The sequence below is a fragment of the Haplochromis burtoni genome, unplaced genomic scaffold (genome assembly GCF_018398535.1).
Source record: "Haplochromis burtoni strain Fernald_Lab_line unplaced genomic scaffold, NCSU_Asbu1 Contig_102, whole genome shotgun sequence".
NCBI lineage: Eukaryota > Metazoa > Chordata > Actinopteri > Cichliformes > Cichlidae > Haplochromis > Haplochromis burtoni.
Genome location: NW_024582463.1, coordinates 1,606,763 through 1,620,145, shown reverse-complemented (window position 1 = coordinate 1,620,145; position 13,383 = coordinate 1,606,763). Strand labels below are relative to the sequence as shown.

Sequence of the window (13,383 nt, the reverse complement as noted above, 5' to 3'; positions counted from 1 at the left end):
GCAAGTAAGATTTCCATTTTATCAAATGTCCTTTGCTGAAAAGTTCTTAACTTTGAAAACAGTTTATCATCTTCTTCTCCTGTTCTCTGTTCACTCATTTCTCCATCTTTGAGGCTGTTGTATGCTGACCTCCTTTTTCTTCTGTTCTTAGGAACTACAGTTTTTTTGGAAACTAAGCAGATATCTCCATGCTGTCAGCTGAAAGCAGGCTGCAAATGAAATCATTAGTCATTATGCATTAGTCAAATCTGCCAATCACATTTAACTACTCTGTACTTTACTGAATGAGCTGGAATGCTGCTCCGGATTGTTCCGGCCCACTTTAGGCATCGCCTTAAGGCGAAATTGCCTTTCGTCAGTGTTATCAGCCTGTGTTTGCTTTGGTTAGTCAGAGATGGCCTCTAGTTTTTATGGAAGATGCTGAGTTGTCTGTGGCAGTAGTGACATTTGGGAAGAAGTGTGACCTCAGCTAAAAACAGAGAACCTTTGCCTTCATCGTCAAGAAGTTGTGCCTTTTAACGTGTGTTGGTTTTAGAGATGAGGTACAACTTTTACTTTGAAGGTCTTTGTTCTTGTTTACGCCACACTGTTTCAAGTTTATCGGCCGGCTGGTTGTTAGCTAGCGAGTGTTTGCAGGAGTTGGTGCCTTCTGTGCAAACTACCGGCGACTCTGCTAGCAGCCAAAGCCGAAGAGGTGGTCGTGGAATATACATTTATTTTCCCCCCATAGTGAACGGGGGTTACCGAGGGTCATCAGCTGATCTCTAGGCCTAACTTACTGAGGTCTGACTCAGATTTCTTATTATTATCTGCTCTTTGCGACTCGAAGGTTTGAGCAGCAGGTGATGGGGCTTCAGCCACAGTCTGTCCGAGATGACTATATTAGGCATATCCCCGGCAGATCCAAGAGTAGAAAAAAACAGTCAAAAACAGTGAATTTTATTGTTAAAGACTGAGTTCATTAGTTGTATATATTTGAAACTATGGCCACCAATGTAACAGTATGTATATATGACCACTGAAAAAAGGAAGAGCATCTCGAAAGTGCTTTAAGTTTACCGCTAAATTGAAAGAAAACCGTTGTAAATGCTCCAAAAAGGCACGTTTATTGAGAAAGCTTTTTGCCACATTTCAATTCTAAATTTTCCTAATTGGTCCCATGCATTAGTCTGCACTTATCAGCAAGGAATCACCTTTTGTTCTCTCTCTACCGCCTACCCACTCGTTTCATGCTGATCTTGCAGCGCTGTCACTTAGGAGCAATATTTCAGTTCTCCTTTGGGGTTCTGGCGTTGGCCACACTTCATCCGCTTTATGCCTCTTGTGCTTTCTATTGCTGCACACTCTCGGAGCCTTAAAGGAGCGTCATTAAGATTGTTTCGCTGTGTCGTTTTATTACTGCGCAGCACAGGCTTGGTGTGATATTATGTGGGTGGCATGTGATTGCGTTCATTGTTTGTCCTTTGATGTATGTCTGTAATAAGTTTTTATGGCTGGTGAGCGCCTCAATTAGGGATAATAAAGATATACCTGACTTTTCTTCTTTACTATTGATTCCTCCGTAGGGCTGGGCCATATTATACCGTTCACGGTAATACCGGTATAATGTTAGGCAACGATAGGAAAATGAAATATCGCGATAGAACATGAGTAAAACGCGCATGCGCAGTGCCTTTGTTTTCATACGCACATGGCCGATTGTTGAGTGAAACAGATGAACCAGAATTGGTTTGTAAAAATGGTGCAACTTCAGTGATGTGGAACTGGTTTGGTGTTTGTCCGTCAGATACACGACAAAGCACATTTTTTTGCAGAACATGCAAGCGCCGCGTTCGATTGTCGGACTAAGATGCTCTTAAATCTGGGAGTAATCTGGGTCCTAAACTCCGTATGTTCAGGTCAAACAACACTGCAGCATCACTGAAGAGTTAAAAACTGTCTAAATTCTTTCATCTTTAATAAAACGATCAGCATTGCTGCTTTACCAGGTGTAACTATGAAGTTTAACTTCCAGGCATCCATGAAAACAAAATTTATTACATTTAACGGAGTTAGAAGTTAGCAGGAAGCTAGCGGAAGTTAGCTCGCTAGTTTCGCTAGTTACCTAAGCATGATATAGCATGTTCTGACTGAGAGATTTCTGAAAAAATCAAACGTACAGCTCTGCTATCACTTCCAACATAAATGAAGACAGGAAACTAAACAGCAGTGACGTTTGTAGGGTTACTGAAGTTGGGCTAGCTGGTATATAATGATGTGCTACGTGATCGCTAGCGACACAGCTATGTTAGCATAACATAAACAGTGAAGCTGGAGGACGAACACTAACACTTTTCCACTTATAAAAGTTAACGTGAAGGTTCCTGATGGTTAGAGACAAATGCAATCGCATGGCAGGATGCTGTAAACGGACCAAACTTCAGTCAGGAGAACAACTGAGATAATCCATCCACAATACGAGGTTAGTCATTAATATACTGCAACAACATGGGAATAGAGCAGCTGCCAGAGAATTCAACATTAATGAATCAATGGTACAGAAGTGGAGGAAGCAAGAAGAATGAGTTTAATAAAGTTTGATTTATCTGACTGCTTTGTTTCGCTTAATGTGCCTTATAATCCCGTGCACCTTATGGTCCGAAAAATGACGTACTGCACACTGCAGTTTAATGTTGCAAAGCACCTCTTTTTAACTTCAGTGGATATTATACATGGTTATGCTCAGGATATGTCAGCCCATTTCTACTGGAAATGCCTTTTGGTTAAACTTTCAGCAAGGAATTTGCATTTGCACTGTTACATTTTTATAAAGCTTTAATGTACATAAAAACCAGCTTCTTGTTTAAGTGAAAATAAATGGAAGGTTGTCTTTTTGCGCTAGTAATGTTGTGGAGTTGTATTTTGTCTCGCATCAATTATATCGTCAGTTATATCGTTATCGCAAATTTTCAAATATATATCGTGATAAATATTTTTGGCCATATCGCCCTGCTCTATATCCTCCGCTTTGTCTTTTTTCCCCCACCCCCTTATTTAATCGCTTCCTTTTCCCCTTTGCCCTCTGTCTCCTCAGGAACTCCAGAGTCTTGAGCACTCGAACTCGGCTCTTCATAAGGAGATCGCTGCATTGAAAAAGGAGCTGCACCTGTTAACGACGTCGCTGGAGCGTCACGAACCTTACTGCCGCCTCCCCTCCAGCCTTGCGGGTTCTTCTTCAGCTGACTGTCAGACCAGCTCCAACCATCACGGAATCGCCGAGGCCTCGGACTCCACCGTGACTGCTTCCTCTGCGCTCCCCTTCTCTCTGACCTCCATGACCTCCAGCCTGGGACTTCAGAGCCTTGACTGCGTCAAAAGGAACCATGTCTCTCCTCCAGCTAACACAACATTAGCCTCCTCTGCTCATTCTTCACCTAAGCTCTTCAATTCCTCCTCTTCCTCTTCCTCCAGCCCAGTGACAGTTCCCTATTCAGCATCTTTCACCACATACACAGCTCCGCACTCTTTATTTAGCAAAGAACCTATAATGACCTCAAGCACAACAAATGGTATACCCATCTGTGACGGTCTTATTTCAAACCCCGTTCCCTCCGGTGTGCTCTCCACAGCTGCGCAGCCCACGCTGGAGCAAGACACCCTCTGTGAAATGGGTTACACAGTGGACGGATTTTTTAAGGAGAAAACATCTTTTCTAAATGCTACAGCTGACGCTACACCCCCTTATTCCCATTTAGAGGCTGGAAGCGCGGGTGTAGTAGCACCGGGTTGCGTGCCCCAGCTGCCTCCATGTCGCTTTAGTAGAAACCCAAGCAGTTCAGTTTCACCGTCTACTTTTTTACCATCACCTCTTCAAAATCCTCTTCCTCCTTCTCTTTTAGCTCCAGCCGTTTCAGGTTTGGAGCCATCACCCGTGCCTTCTTTTCCCTCAAAGCAGAGTTATGATCAAGACAGTACATCAAACAGTGTGTCTCTGCTCTCCCTGCTCACTGTCCCCGGTCCACTCGATATATCTCAAGCTACCTCCAGCAGCTTCGATAGGGCTCCGTCTGAACCTCCGCCATTGGCGCCACAACTAGGGGTTCCCTCAAAGGAACTTGAACTTTGTGATTTTTTCGACTGGCTCATAAGTGGGAATAATAACCAGTAGCGCTACAGAAAAGTCATTTTGATTCATGTGTTGTGAGGAGATGACCTCTGGACTCAAGCTAGTAACAAACCAAAGACTGAATGTCTTCTGTCATATTTCATATTCATACCAGATGCTACTTATTTATTGAGCTTTCTGTTACGAAAATGCAGCGATTTCATGATTGAGCTTCCATTTGGTTTGGTCACAGAAAAATTGTCAATCTGAACCCTGCGGTTTCCAGATTGCAACCAGTAGCTGACTAGATTCTCCTGTATTTGTACCTCCAGCGTCACAGGTTATCTCATCCTCTCTGAGACTAAAGTAATCTTTATGTCTGCGCTTATTAGTGAGTGGCATAAAAATGCCTCCCGAACTTTGAGGGTCTTTGAGCAGAAATCTCTAATTTCAAGAACGAACGCAATAAATTCCAGTGTCTAAAAAGACATTTTTCCACAGTCAGTAATCATTTGCAGGCACCGCTCTTTCCTAAATCATGAAAAAGGAGACATAGTAAAACTGAGTCAACATGGTGAAACTTGTAACTTTTAATTTTAGATTGGGTGGAGTGGTCCTCTCACTTCCTTGCAACTTCACGGAAAGGTTACCAGAATAAATTTCCTTCTAAGCTGCAATACCAACACAGGGCAGTGCCAAAGTTAACAACACATCCTTACTCACTTTCTTCTTCTTTTTATTTGTGTACCTTAATCTTAATTGAAGACACACATTCTCAGCACATATTCTGCTACTGCTGCTAATTGATATTTAAATCTTAAAGTCAAATCAGCCACTTTCATGAAATTGGTACAGTACAGTGGGATCGCTGACAATTCCCTGTGAGCCACTGTGAAGGGCTGCTTTATTACAAGGTTGCATTAGAATGTAGCTATCAGAGCTAATAATCCGGTCGTTAAGTCTGACGTCACTAGCCGTGTCTGGGTCTAAACTCCGCTGCAGGTCCATATATCAAACGATCACTATGGCATTACTGAGAGTTGAAAAACTGTCTAAAGTCTTTCATCTTTAATAAAATGATCAGCGTTCTGCTCTACCAGGTGTAACAATTGAGTTTAACATCCAGGCATCCATGAAAACGGAATTTATGACATTTAACGGAGTTAGAAGTTAGCAGGAAGTTAGCTCGCTAGCTTCTATCTAAATACAATATAGCATGTCCTGACTGCGGGGTTTTGGAAACAAATTAAAACGTACAGCTCTGTTATCACTTCCAACATAAATGAAGACAGAAAACTAAACAGCAGTGACGTTGAAGTTTGGCTAGCTGGTACACAGCTATGTTAGCATAATATAAACAAGCTAACTTTTTTTCCACTCGATAAAAGTTAACGTGAGTGTTCTCGGTGGTCAGGAACAAATGTAATCGCATGGCAGGATGCTGTAAAAGGACCAAACTTCAGCCAGGAGAACAACTGAGATAATCCATCCACAATACGAGGTTAGTCATTCATATACTGCTGCATGGGCTGGGCTGTAGTTACATCCTAAGGTTTTAAAAACTGAGCTTAAATAAATGATTAGCGGTAATAAAAGCCGAGGGAGGTCAACAGTGATCACTGACTGTTTTAGGAGCTTTTTGAGATTAAATAGAAGAAAATACAAAACATTAAACATGTTAACAACACAAAAGCCATATTAAACGCAGACTACTTTAGGCCCGGAAGTAGGATTCATCACGTCATCACTTAACGACCGGATGGAGCTAACTCTCTAACAGTGTAGCTCATTGACAATGGTCGAGTCAGATCATGTTTATAACATTTTAAAGTCTTGTATAGAAATGTGTTAGTGTTTGTTTGGTCTGTTTTTTTTTGTAAAGCACTCTTATGACTTGCTTATACAAGCATGACTTCCATGTAGAAGCACACTATGAGAATAAATAATCTCTTATGTATAACCATTGACTGGTTAACCCTTCAAAGCCTGAACTGTGAAACGATTACCTAAAAATTCAAACTTTAGTGAAAATGGAGAGTTTATTGAACCTTTTAACGACATTTAAACAAAAAAAAAAATTAACTATTAATTTGCATCCTGCATATTTTTGCAATTTATTCCTCATAAATGAATCAGAAGGAACATATCTCACTGATGATGTAGACGTCAGGATGATGTAAACCCACGAAAACTTTAAACGGTTGAAGACGGACCTGCAGCTGTTGTTGCTGAAGTTATTCATTTTATGTTTGTTCATAGAGCCCAAAAGGATAATTATAGATGACGTAGAAATAAAAATAATTTCTGGATGTCAAGGGGTGGGTGATGGGGGGTGCACACAAGTATGCTGTGCATGGAGTAATGGTTTTCACCCATTATTTTTCAGGTGGATTGGGAGCAATAATTACCCTGTAATTTTAATTCATTTGTAATTTAAAAAAATCTTTCTATAAATCAGATGCTATATTTGATGCAGCTCTTGCTTTCCATAAAAAAATATAAAATTGTTGGTCCAAACTGACAATTTAACACAATTTATGTTTTAGTACATTTTTTGTGCTCATTTCAAGTGATTTGACCCTGTGAACCGGGAGGTGGATTAATGTCTTTTAAAGAAACTGCTGCTGAAAAAAGTGTTTTTTCCAAGTGATCCTTTCATTTAATTATTTTTTTTATTTTATATATTTGCTATTCAGCCTATATGGTATACCTGTATATTTGTGCATATGGCAGTTGTGGGGCTTTGTAGTATTTGTATTTATCATGGATCAAATAATATATTGAACAAGGAAACTAATAATAAAAATTATATTAAAATCGGTTTTATGCTTTTAAAAAAATGCTGTCCTGATTGAGTTTTTAATTTTTTTATTTTATAATACAGTACAATTTTCAAGCAGTTCAGCTCACTCATTCATATGCTGTTACACAACATATGAATATTTGTTTGGGGTCTATTAGCAGAATTATGCAAATTCTGTAATATATAGCTGGATGTGCTTCTTGACACCAGGCAAGGCAGATGACTGCTCGGGGCACCAGGTGCCTAGTAGTGCCCTGAGGGCTGAGAAACCTTAAACTACAGCAGTGGCATCTGGACCTTCAACGGATCCACTTGTTCATAGAAGCCTCGACAGAAATAGTCTCAGTGGGTGGTCGCCTGCTGCGACCACACACTGCGATTAAACAAAAGGCAGTCAACATCCAAAGAAAAGCTTTGAATGTCCTTCAAGAAGCCTGGAGAACTTTTCCTGAAGATTACTTAAAATAATGTAAAATAATAAAGCTGCCTAAGAGAGTTCAGGCTGTGACTTTCAATAACTGTACAAACTCTATTTTTGGTATTTATATCCTCATATGTTTGCAAACCTTTCAGTAAACCAGTGCATCTATTCCTCTTGTTTCTGTCAAAGCATAACAGAATGAGGAGTTACTTTTGCACAGCACTCTATAGTATTAACACTGCATAACCAGACAACCTGGTCTTGGTCACTGTTGCTAAAATAAACATGGTGTCTGCTGTAGTAATGTTTTCCTTGTTGTTTTAGAGGACTGCTGTTGGTGCTGTCAGACTACTCATAACATAATGGTGATGAATGCTGGTTGGAGGGGCCCCAACAGACTCCACAATGCCCACTGTGCACAGCTAACAACTGTAGACTGCTCTAATAAAAAGCTCCAAAATGCTGTTGAATGTCGGTTAACCAGCGCGTCTCTAGCAGCACCACAGCCTCCCTGATAGCAAATGTAAAGCAGAGCATCAATGCTGCCCTGACCCACACTGTAAACTCTGTGTGTGTGTCTTTATCCCGGAAGATGACTGGGTGAACTCACCTGATACACCACATAGGGGACAAGGGTGTAATGTAAAGCAAAGGACGCATGCGCAGTTACAGCACTTACTGCACTGTAGTCTCTATGAGATAAAATAGGCTTGTGTGTGTTTATGGGGAGAAAATCAGTGTGTGTGTGACTTTGAGAAACAGATGAAAGGCGCGGATAAATGCGCCTTTAAATGCACGTGCGTGTGTGCTTACACGAGAGAGTGAGCGCGAGCAAGTGGCTGATCGGGCTGGCTGAAGAACAATGGATGGGACTTGATCCTCAAAGCCAGCTTCACCTCAAATAGGAGGAGAGCAAAATGGGGGAAAGGGGAGGGGGAGAAATGGGGGGGAGGCGGTGAGCGTCAAAGCGGTGCACTGATGGAGGATAGGAGGGGATATTTCTTTACTGGATGAAACGGCAGTGAGAAAGCCAAAGGTGGTGCGGCAAGAGCAGGAACGCCGATGAAACACCTGCTTATAATCGAGCGGCTTTAAAAAGCCAGGGCCGGCCACGCGTAAATAAAGGCAAATAAATAAATAACTCCATCATATAGCGTCATCCGCAGTGGAGGAGGCTCACTCCTCTCTCTCCTTGCACCACCTCAAGGCTGAGGAACCTGCGTCAAGACGCGGAGAGTGAGACGAGGCAGCATCTGCTCAGCGCTTTCAAAATAAAATCTTTATTTTTTTATTTTTATTTTTTTGCTGGCTGAGCCTGTAGCCTACTCTGCAGTGAAAAATGCCAGAGAAGATTCATCATAGCTGACCGCCTTAGTGCTTAGTGCCTGTACACGAAAAGAAGTTAAACATGTTGGATTTTCTCTGTTAACCATGAAAGTATCTGTGTAGAACAGAACGAGTAAGAAGTTCTTTCTGCGCATCCATTATACTTATAAAGAAAGAATTCCTGAGCTCAGTTTTTATTTGGTACATCTTGCTGTTGTTGTCTAGACTGAACTAGAGAAATCAAAAAGAGACTTTCAACCTTGCTTTCATCTCTACCTGCACCTTAATGCTTCAGTCCAATAGCACTGCAGTTACCAAAGTAACCAGGCTTATTGACATCCATGATGATCCTGAGGAGCTGTCTTAAGGGGTTGCCGTATTAAAATCTATTTAGATCTCTGAAGTTTCCTTTTTTGTGACTACACAGAAGCCCTTAGGCTCCACCAGTAACCCTCACAGGCTAAAACAGCTTTTAGGTCTGAAAAGTTAAGCCACAATTGCTCTCACAATTACTCCTCTGGTTGTAAAGCAGAAGTACAGTTGTTTAGAATTACCTGGGACCAGGGACTAGAGGTCAAGGCCACTAGTTTCCAGTCTTATTTATTAAAGGGTGATGTTCATTTTATAAATTATGGTCACAGTTAAGGCATTTAGAAAAGTTTTGTGCAAATATATCGTTAATCAAAAAGATTTTTGGGATTCACCTATCATTAATACAGCCGTTCACACTGACCGAGTAATTTTGCTGGATGAATTTGCAGCATTTAATTTTTGAACAAAGCTCGATTTCCAGATCCAGATACACAGATTTAACCAATCAGATCACTGCATTTGGCAACAAGTGCACTTGTACCTCTTGTAGCGTGCACCGGTACAACATACACAACTATATGGAAATAGCAAAATAATACTACTGGATGCTGCAGAGTCTCAAAGCACCTTAACGGCGAGCATTAATAAAAGTGACTGTGTGATGATGTTGCGGCGCTGGTGTACTGGCCTTATTGGCCATTATTATTGTTACTCTTTATTCTTTTGTGATTTTCAAGTAGCTGCTGATATAGAGTAGGAAACGTCACTGACAAAAAGTGACGTCAGTTTGTCTACTATCATCTTTTATGTACAGTCTATGAAAAGGGGCTTGATTTCCGCAATCCAGACACACGCTTGCACAGGTAGCCTATTTTATTTTGAAAGTCATGAAGCTTCATTTCCTGTATGTTCCCGACTCATCGCGTGCGTGTTGACGCAGCTCACTGAGTCGCTGTAGGACAACCGGATAACGGGAACGGAGAAGGGGGTACAGGAGGAAAAAAAAACAAAAAAAACCGCGTCAGTGTGTCAGACGCAGACGGTTTTGCTATTGTATAACACAGGCCTTCAGCTTTTCCTCTCCCGGCTGCCCCTGCGCGGAGCAGCGGCCTCTTTTTTCTTTCATTTACCTTTTTTCCCTGTCCTCTGACCGCGGAGGGAGACGCCGAGCGGAGCTGCGGGACTCGCCGTTACATCGGAGGACCTGCACATGTCGGTGCGGTGAGGGACCGCTTGTTTCCCCGCCCTGATACGGTTGAAGGAAGGCAGGAGGAGGAGGAGGCTGAGTGGACTATAACATCTTTAGCCTTCAAAGAAATCAAAGAAAAAAAGAAATATCAGGTTTTAACGGTTTAAAGAAGGACCCATTATAGAGGGGGGGGGAAACGAGGCAGGAGGACAACAGTGATGCCGCAGCTGAAGTGGGCCCAGATTCATGATTTTATGATATCATCATTCACCGCCAGGACCGAGCACTGATTTTTATTGATAAAAAAAAATCGAGGAGAAGAAGCTGTGAAGTGGCACGTAGGGCGTTTGTTTGCGTCTGATCCGGATAAACAGGAGGTGCTTTTTGTCTTTATTTTTTAAGCCTATCAGGAGCTCAGCTGCTTGATATCATACAGCAAATAAACATCCAAATCCAGGCTGATGACTTAGGCGGTGTGTGACGCCAATACAGCAGCAGCAGCAGCAGCAGAGGCGTGTGTGTGTCTGTGTGTGTGTGAGGAGGAGACGCGCCTGTCTGAGCATCATCTGGTAGCTGTTCCAAGCTACTCCTGCACGGCGATGATACACAAGCGATTCTTTTCATCTGTGTGTGAAAAGCTGAAGCTTCGAGGATGATGATGACGATGACGAAGATGCCATTTCCAGTCCGGCTCTGATAGAGACAACGAGGCGCTCAGCACGTGACTGGACCCCTAGAAAATCTAGCTCTCTCTCACCTCTCCTCACCTCTCCTCCGCCTCTGCACCTTTCTCCCCCCTCCATACTTTCTATCTCTCACCCCTCTCCTCCCTCCTCCTCCACCACCACCACCCCTGGAGCCGCTTTTTTTAAAATTCTGATCAGTTGATAATCCATCTGTGATTCAGATAGCCCCCCCCTCCTCCACCCTCATCCTCTGCTTTATTCAGCCTTACATCCTCTTAATAAACATTCCCCCTCGTTACACACTCACTCGCAAAAGCATCCACACCACCTCCACCTCCAGCCATCATGGAGACGACCAAGCTGCCTCCGTCCAGCCCGTCCTCGCCGACCACCAGCTTCTCGGTGCCGTCCGCGGAGAAGGTGGATGGCTTCCCGCGAAGGTCCATGCGCAGGGCCCGACAGAGGAGGTCCCACAGCTCCTCTCAGTTCCGCTACCAGAGCTCCCAGGTGGAGCTCACCCCGCTGCCCCTGCTCAAAGGTGAGGCTCTGATTCCCCCAAAGCAGCCACAGATCAATGTGAGAAACAACAGCTGGAACATGTGACACTGAGAAAGCTGTGACAGTAAAAGGTCACAGTCAACTCTCTGTGTTTGCCTTCTTTGCTCACCTACATGACTAAAACACAACACACACACTTATCCACTGACTGGTTTCCACTTAAACATGCTCTCCTCTCAGTCCTTGTCAGGTCTGACAGGCGGAGGTGACGGTGGTGGATTTGGTTTATTTAACAGATCCGCTGCCTGTCTTCTTTTGGATATGTAAAAGGCCTGTTGTTGTTGTTGTTGTTGTTTTTGCTGTTGTTGTTATTCTTCTTCTCCTCTGTGCTGGGACAAACAGTCCTTTTCATTAGCAGTTAATAGATTAACATGTGTCATGCATATTTCCCCCCTCCTGTCAAATGTCGGAAACAAGTGAAAAAATGACCATCGCAGTATTTCACAGCCAAATAATAACAGAATCAGTTTAAGGTCCTTTTAAAGCAGCAGTGAATTTTTGCAGTGGAGGAGCAGAAGTAGTCCGTGCATTGAATCATCGTTGCATTTCTGTCCTTTAGGTGGTTTTGAGATGTGACTGTTTCTCAGTCAGGTGACAGTGAAGTGTCTGTTTTTTTGTTTCAGACGAGCTCTCATCAGACCGTATGCTTCCTTTTGAGCTTTTTTATAATTTGTCTTTTGTTTTCTTGAAGATGAATTGCTTGCATGGAGTCACTTCATTTGCATTGACCACTTTCACCCACACTAAGCAAACCCATCCAACATGTGCTTGCTTTTTGATTGGCTGATAGTGGGGTGGGGCGGGGGGGGATGAGAGAAGAGTCTCTCCATCATGAGGCCTCTCCCCTTGACGGTCACTGTCAGTAAGACTGCCTCGGTGAATAGACCTCGGGTTGTAAAATCTGTGAAACGCCAAAGATGTTGACATTCAGGCTGGTGCAGCATCCACCATGAAGGCAGGCAGAGCTGCGCTATTTGCAGGTCTGTCGTTGCCATAGCTGTAATCCCAGAGCTGCAGTTACTACACAGAGGCCAATTTGATCTGTGCAGGCGTGTTGTGGCCTTTTAGATTCAAGCCCCGGGGATGCAAAAGCACCACCCTGCATATCCTGTATATTCTACCTGCCTGGGTGAAGCCTCCTGGTCAAGCCACTAGGCATGGCCTGCTTTACGTGTGCATTAATGTTTGCGGTGGCTAACGATTGTTTCTGTTTATCTTTTATAATGAAGATTTGTTTCTTAGCCCAGCCTGGAATTGGTGCATCCCAACATCATACTGTGGAAAACCTGTGATTGGAATAGCTAAATGAATATGCAGTGGACTGTAAAGTAAAACAAAGATAGTAAAGTGAAGTAAATGCATGGATTCATGGATGATAGAATTTTCTGAATCCAGCTGTCAGCTCTGAGCTTTTGCTGATTGGATGCCTTTGGTTTGTGGATGCTTGGTTTTGTTCTTGAACAGTAACGGGCGTAAAAAGAGTTCACTGACATTATGGCTTTTCTATAAACGTGCTGCAGCATTGATTTCATGCACAGGTTCTTTAACAGCAGATATTTTCTTGCTAGGCTTTGTGTTTAGGCAGCGAGTACACGTTAGAGCTGGCCAGATCAATAAATTTGTACTTTGCTTCACTCAGTCAACAAACCCCATCGCTTCATGTTCCGTCCTTTTTATATACGTTCTTGCTCTTCTCTGGCTTCGTGGCTTTACTCCTGTCTCTCTCGTTTGCGTGTACAGTACAAAAGCAGGTTGCATGTGCTCGTGTGTCCTTCTGACCCTTCTTTATAAGGTTACTCCCCCTTTCACTTAGCCTGCAATCTCTTCCCATTAACCCTCTGAAAAGAAGACCTCTGTGCTTTCAGAGGAGGCGTGAGCTGTGTGCGCCTGCGTTTTAACTTCTTCTGAAGCACGTGAGCGAGGGGTGTGTGCAGCAAGGTGATAAGAGGTTTTTACTGCATCAGTACAGCGCCTTTGGTTGAGGTGGGTCTCTGCACATGTCCT

General features: G+C 43.0%; 2 protein-coding genes across 2 annotated transcripts in view; both read left to right on the top strand.

The window, feature by feature from the left end:
- batf2 (basic leucine zipper ATF-like transcription factor 2) overlaps positions 1 to 5,126 on the top strand; it is a 9,325-nt gene extending 4,199 nt beyond the window's left edge. The window contains exon 3 of the mRNA XM_005927747.3: positions 3,074 to 5,126. Coding sequence (XP_005927809.1) covers positions 3,074 to 4,147 — 1,074 coding nt within the window. The 3' untranslated portion in view covers positions 4,148 to 5,126. The remainder of the gene's footprint in view (positions 1 to 3,073) is intronic.
- Positions 5,127 to 11,052: 5,926 nt separating this feature from the next.
- The window catches only part of ppp2r5b (protein phosphatase 2, regulatory subunit B', beta), a 47,735-nt gene continuing 45,404 nt past the window's right edge, over positions 11,053 to 13,383 (top strand). Inside the window, exon 1 of the mRNA XM_005927745.3 lies at positions 11,053 to 11,359. Coding sequence (XP_005927807.1) covers positions 11,167 to 11,359 — 193 coding nt within the window. The 5' untranslated portion in view covers positions 11,053 to 11,166. The remainder of the gene's footprint in view (positions 11,360 to 13,383) is intronic.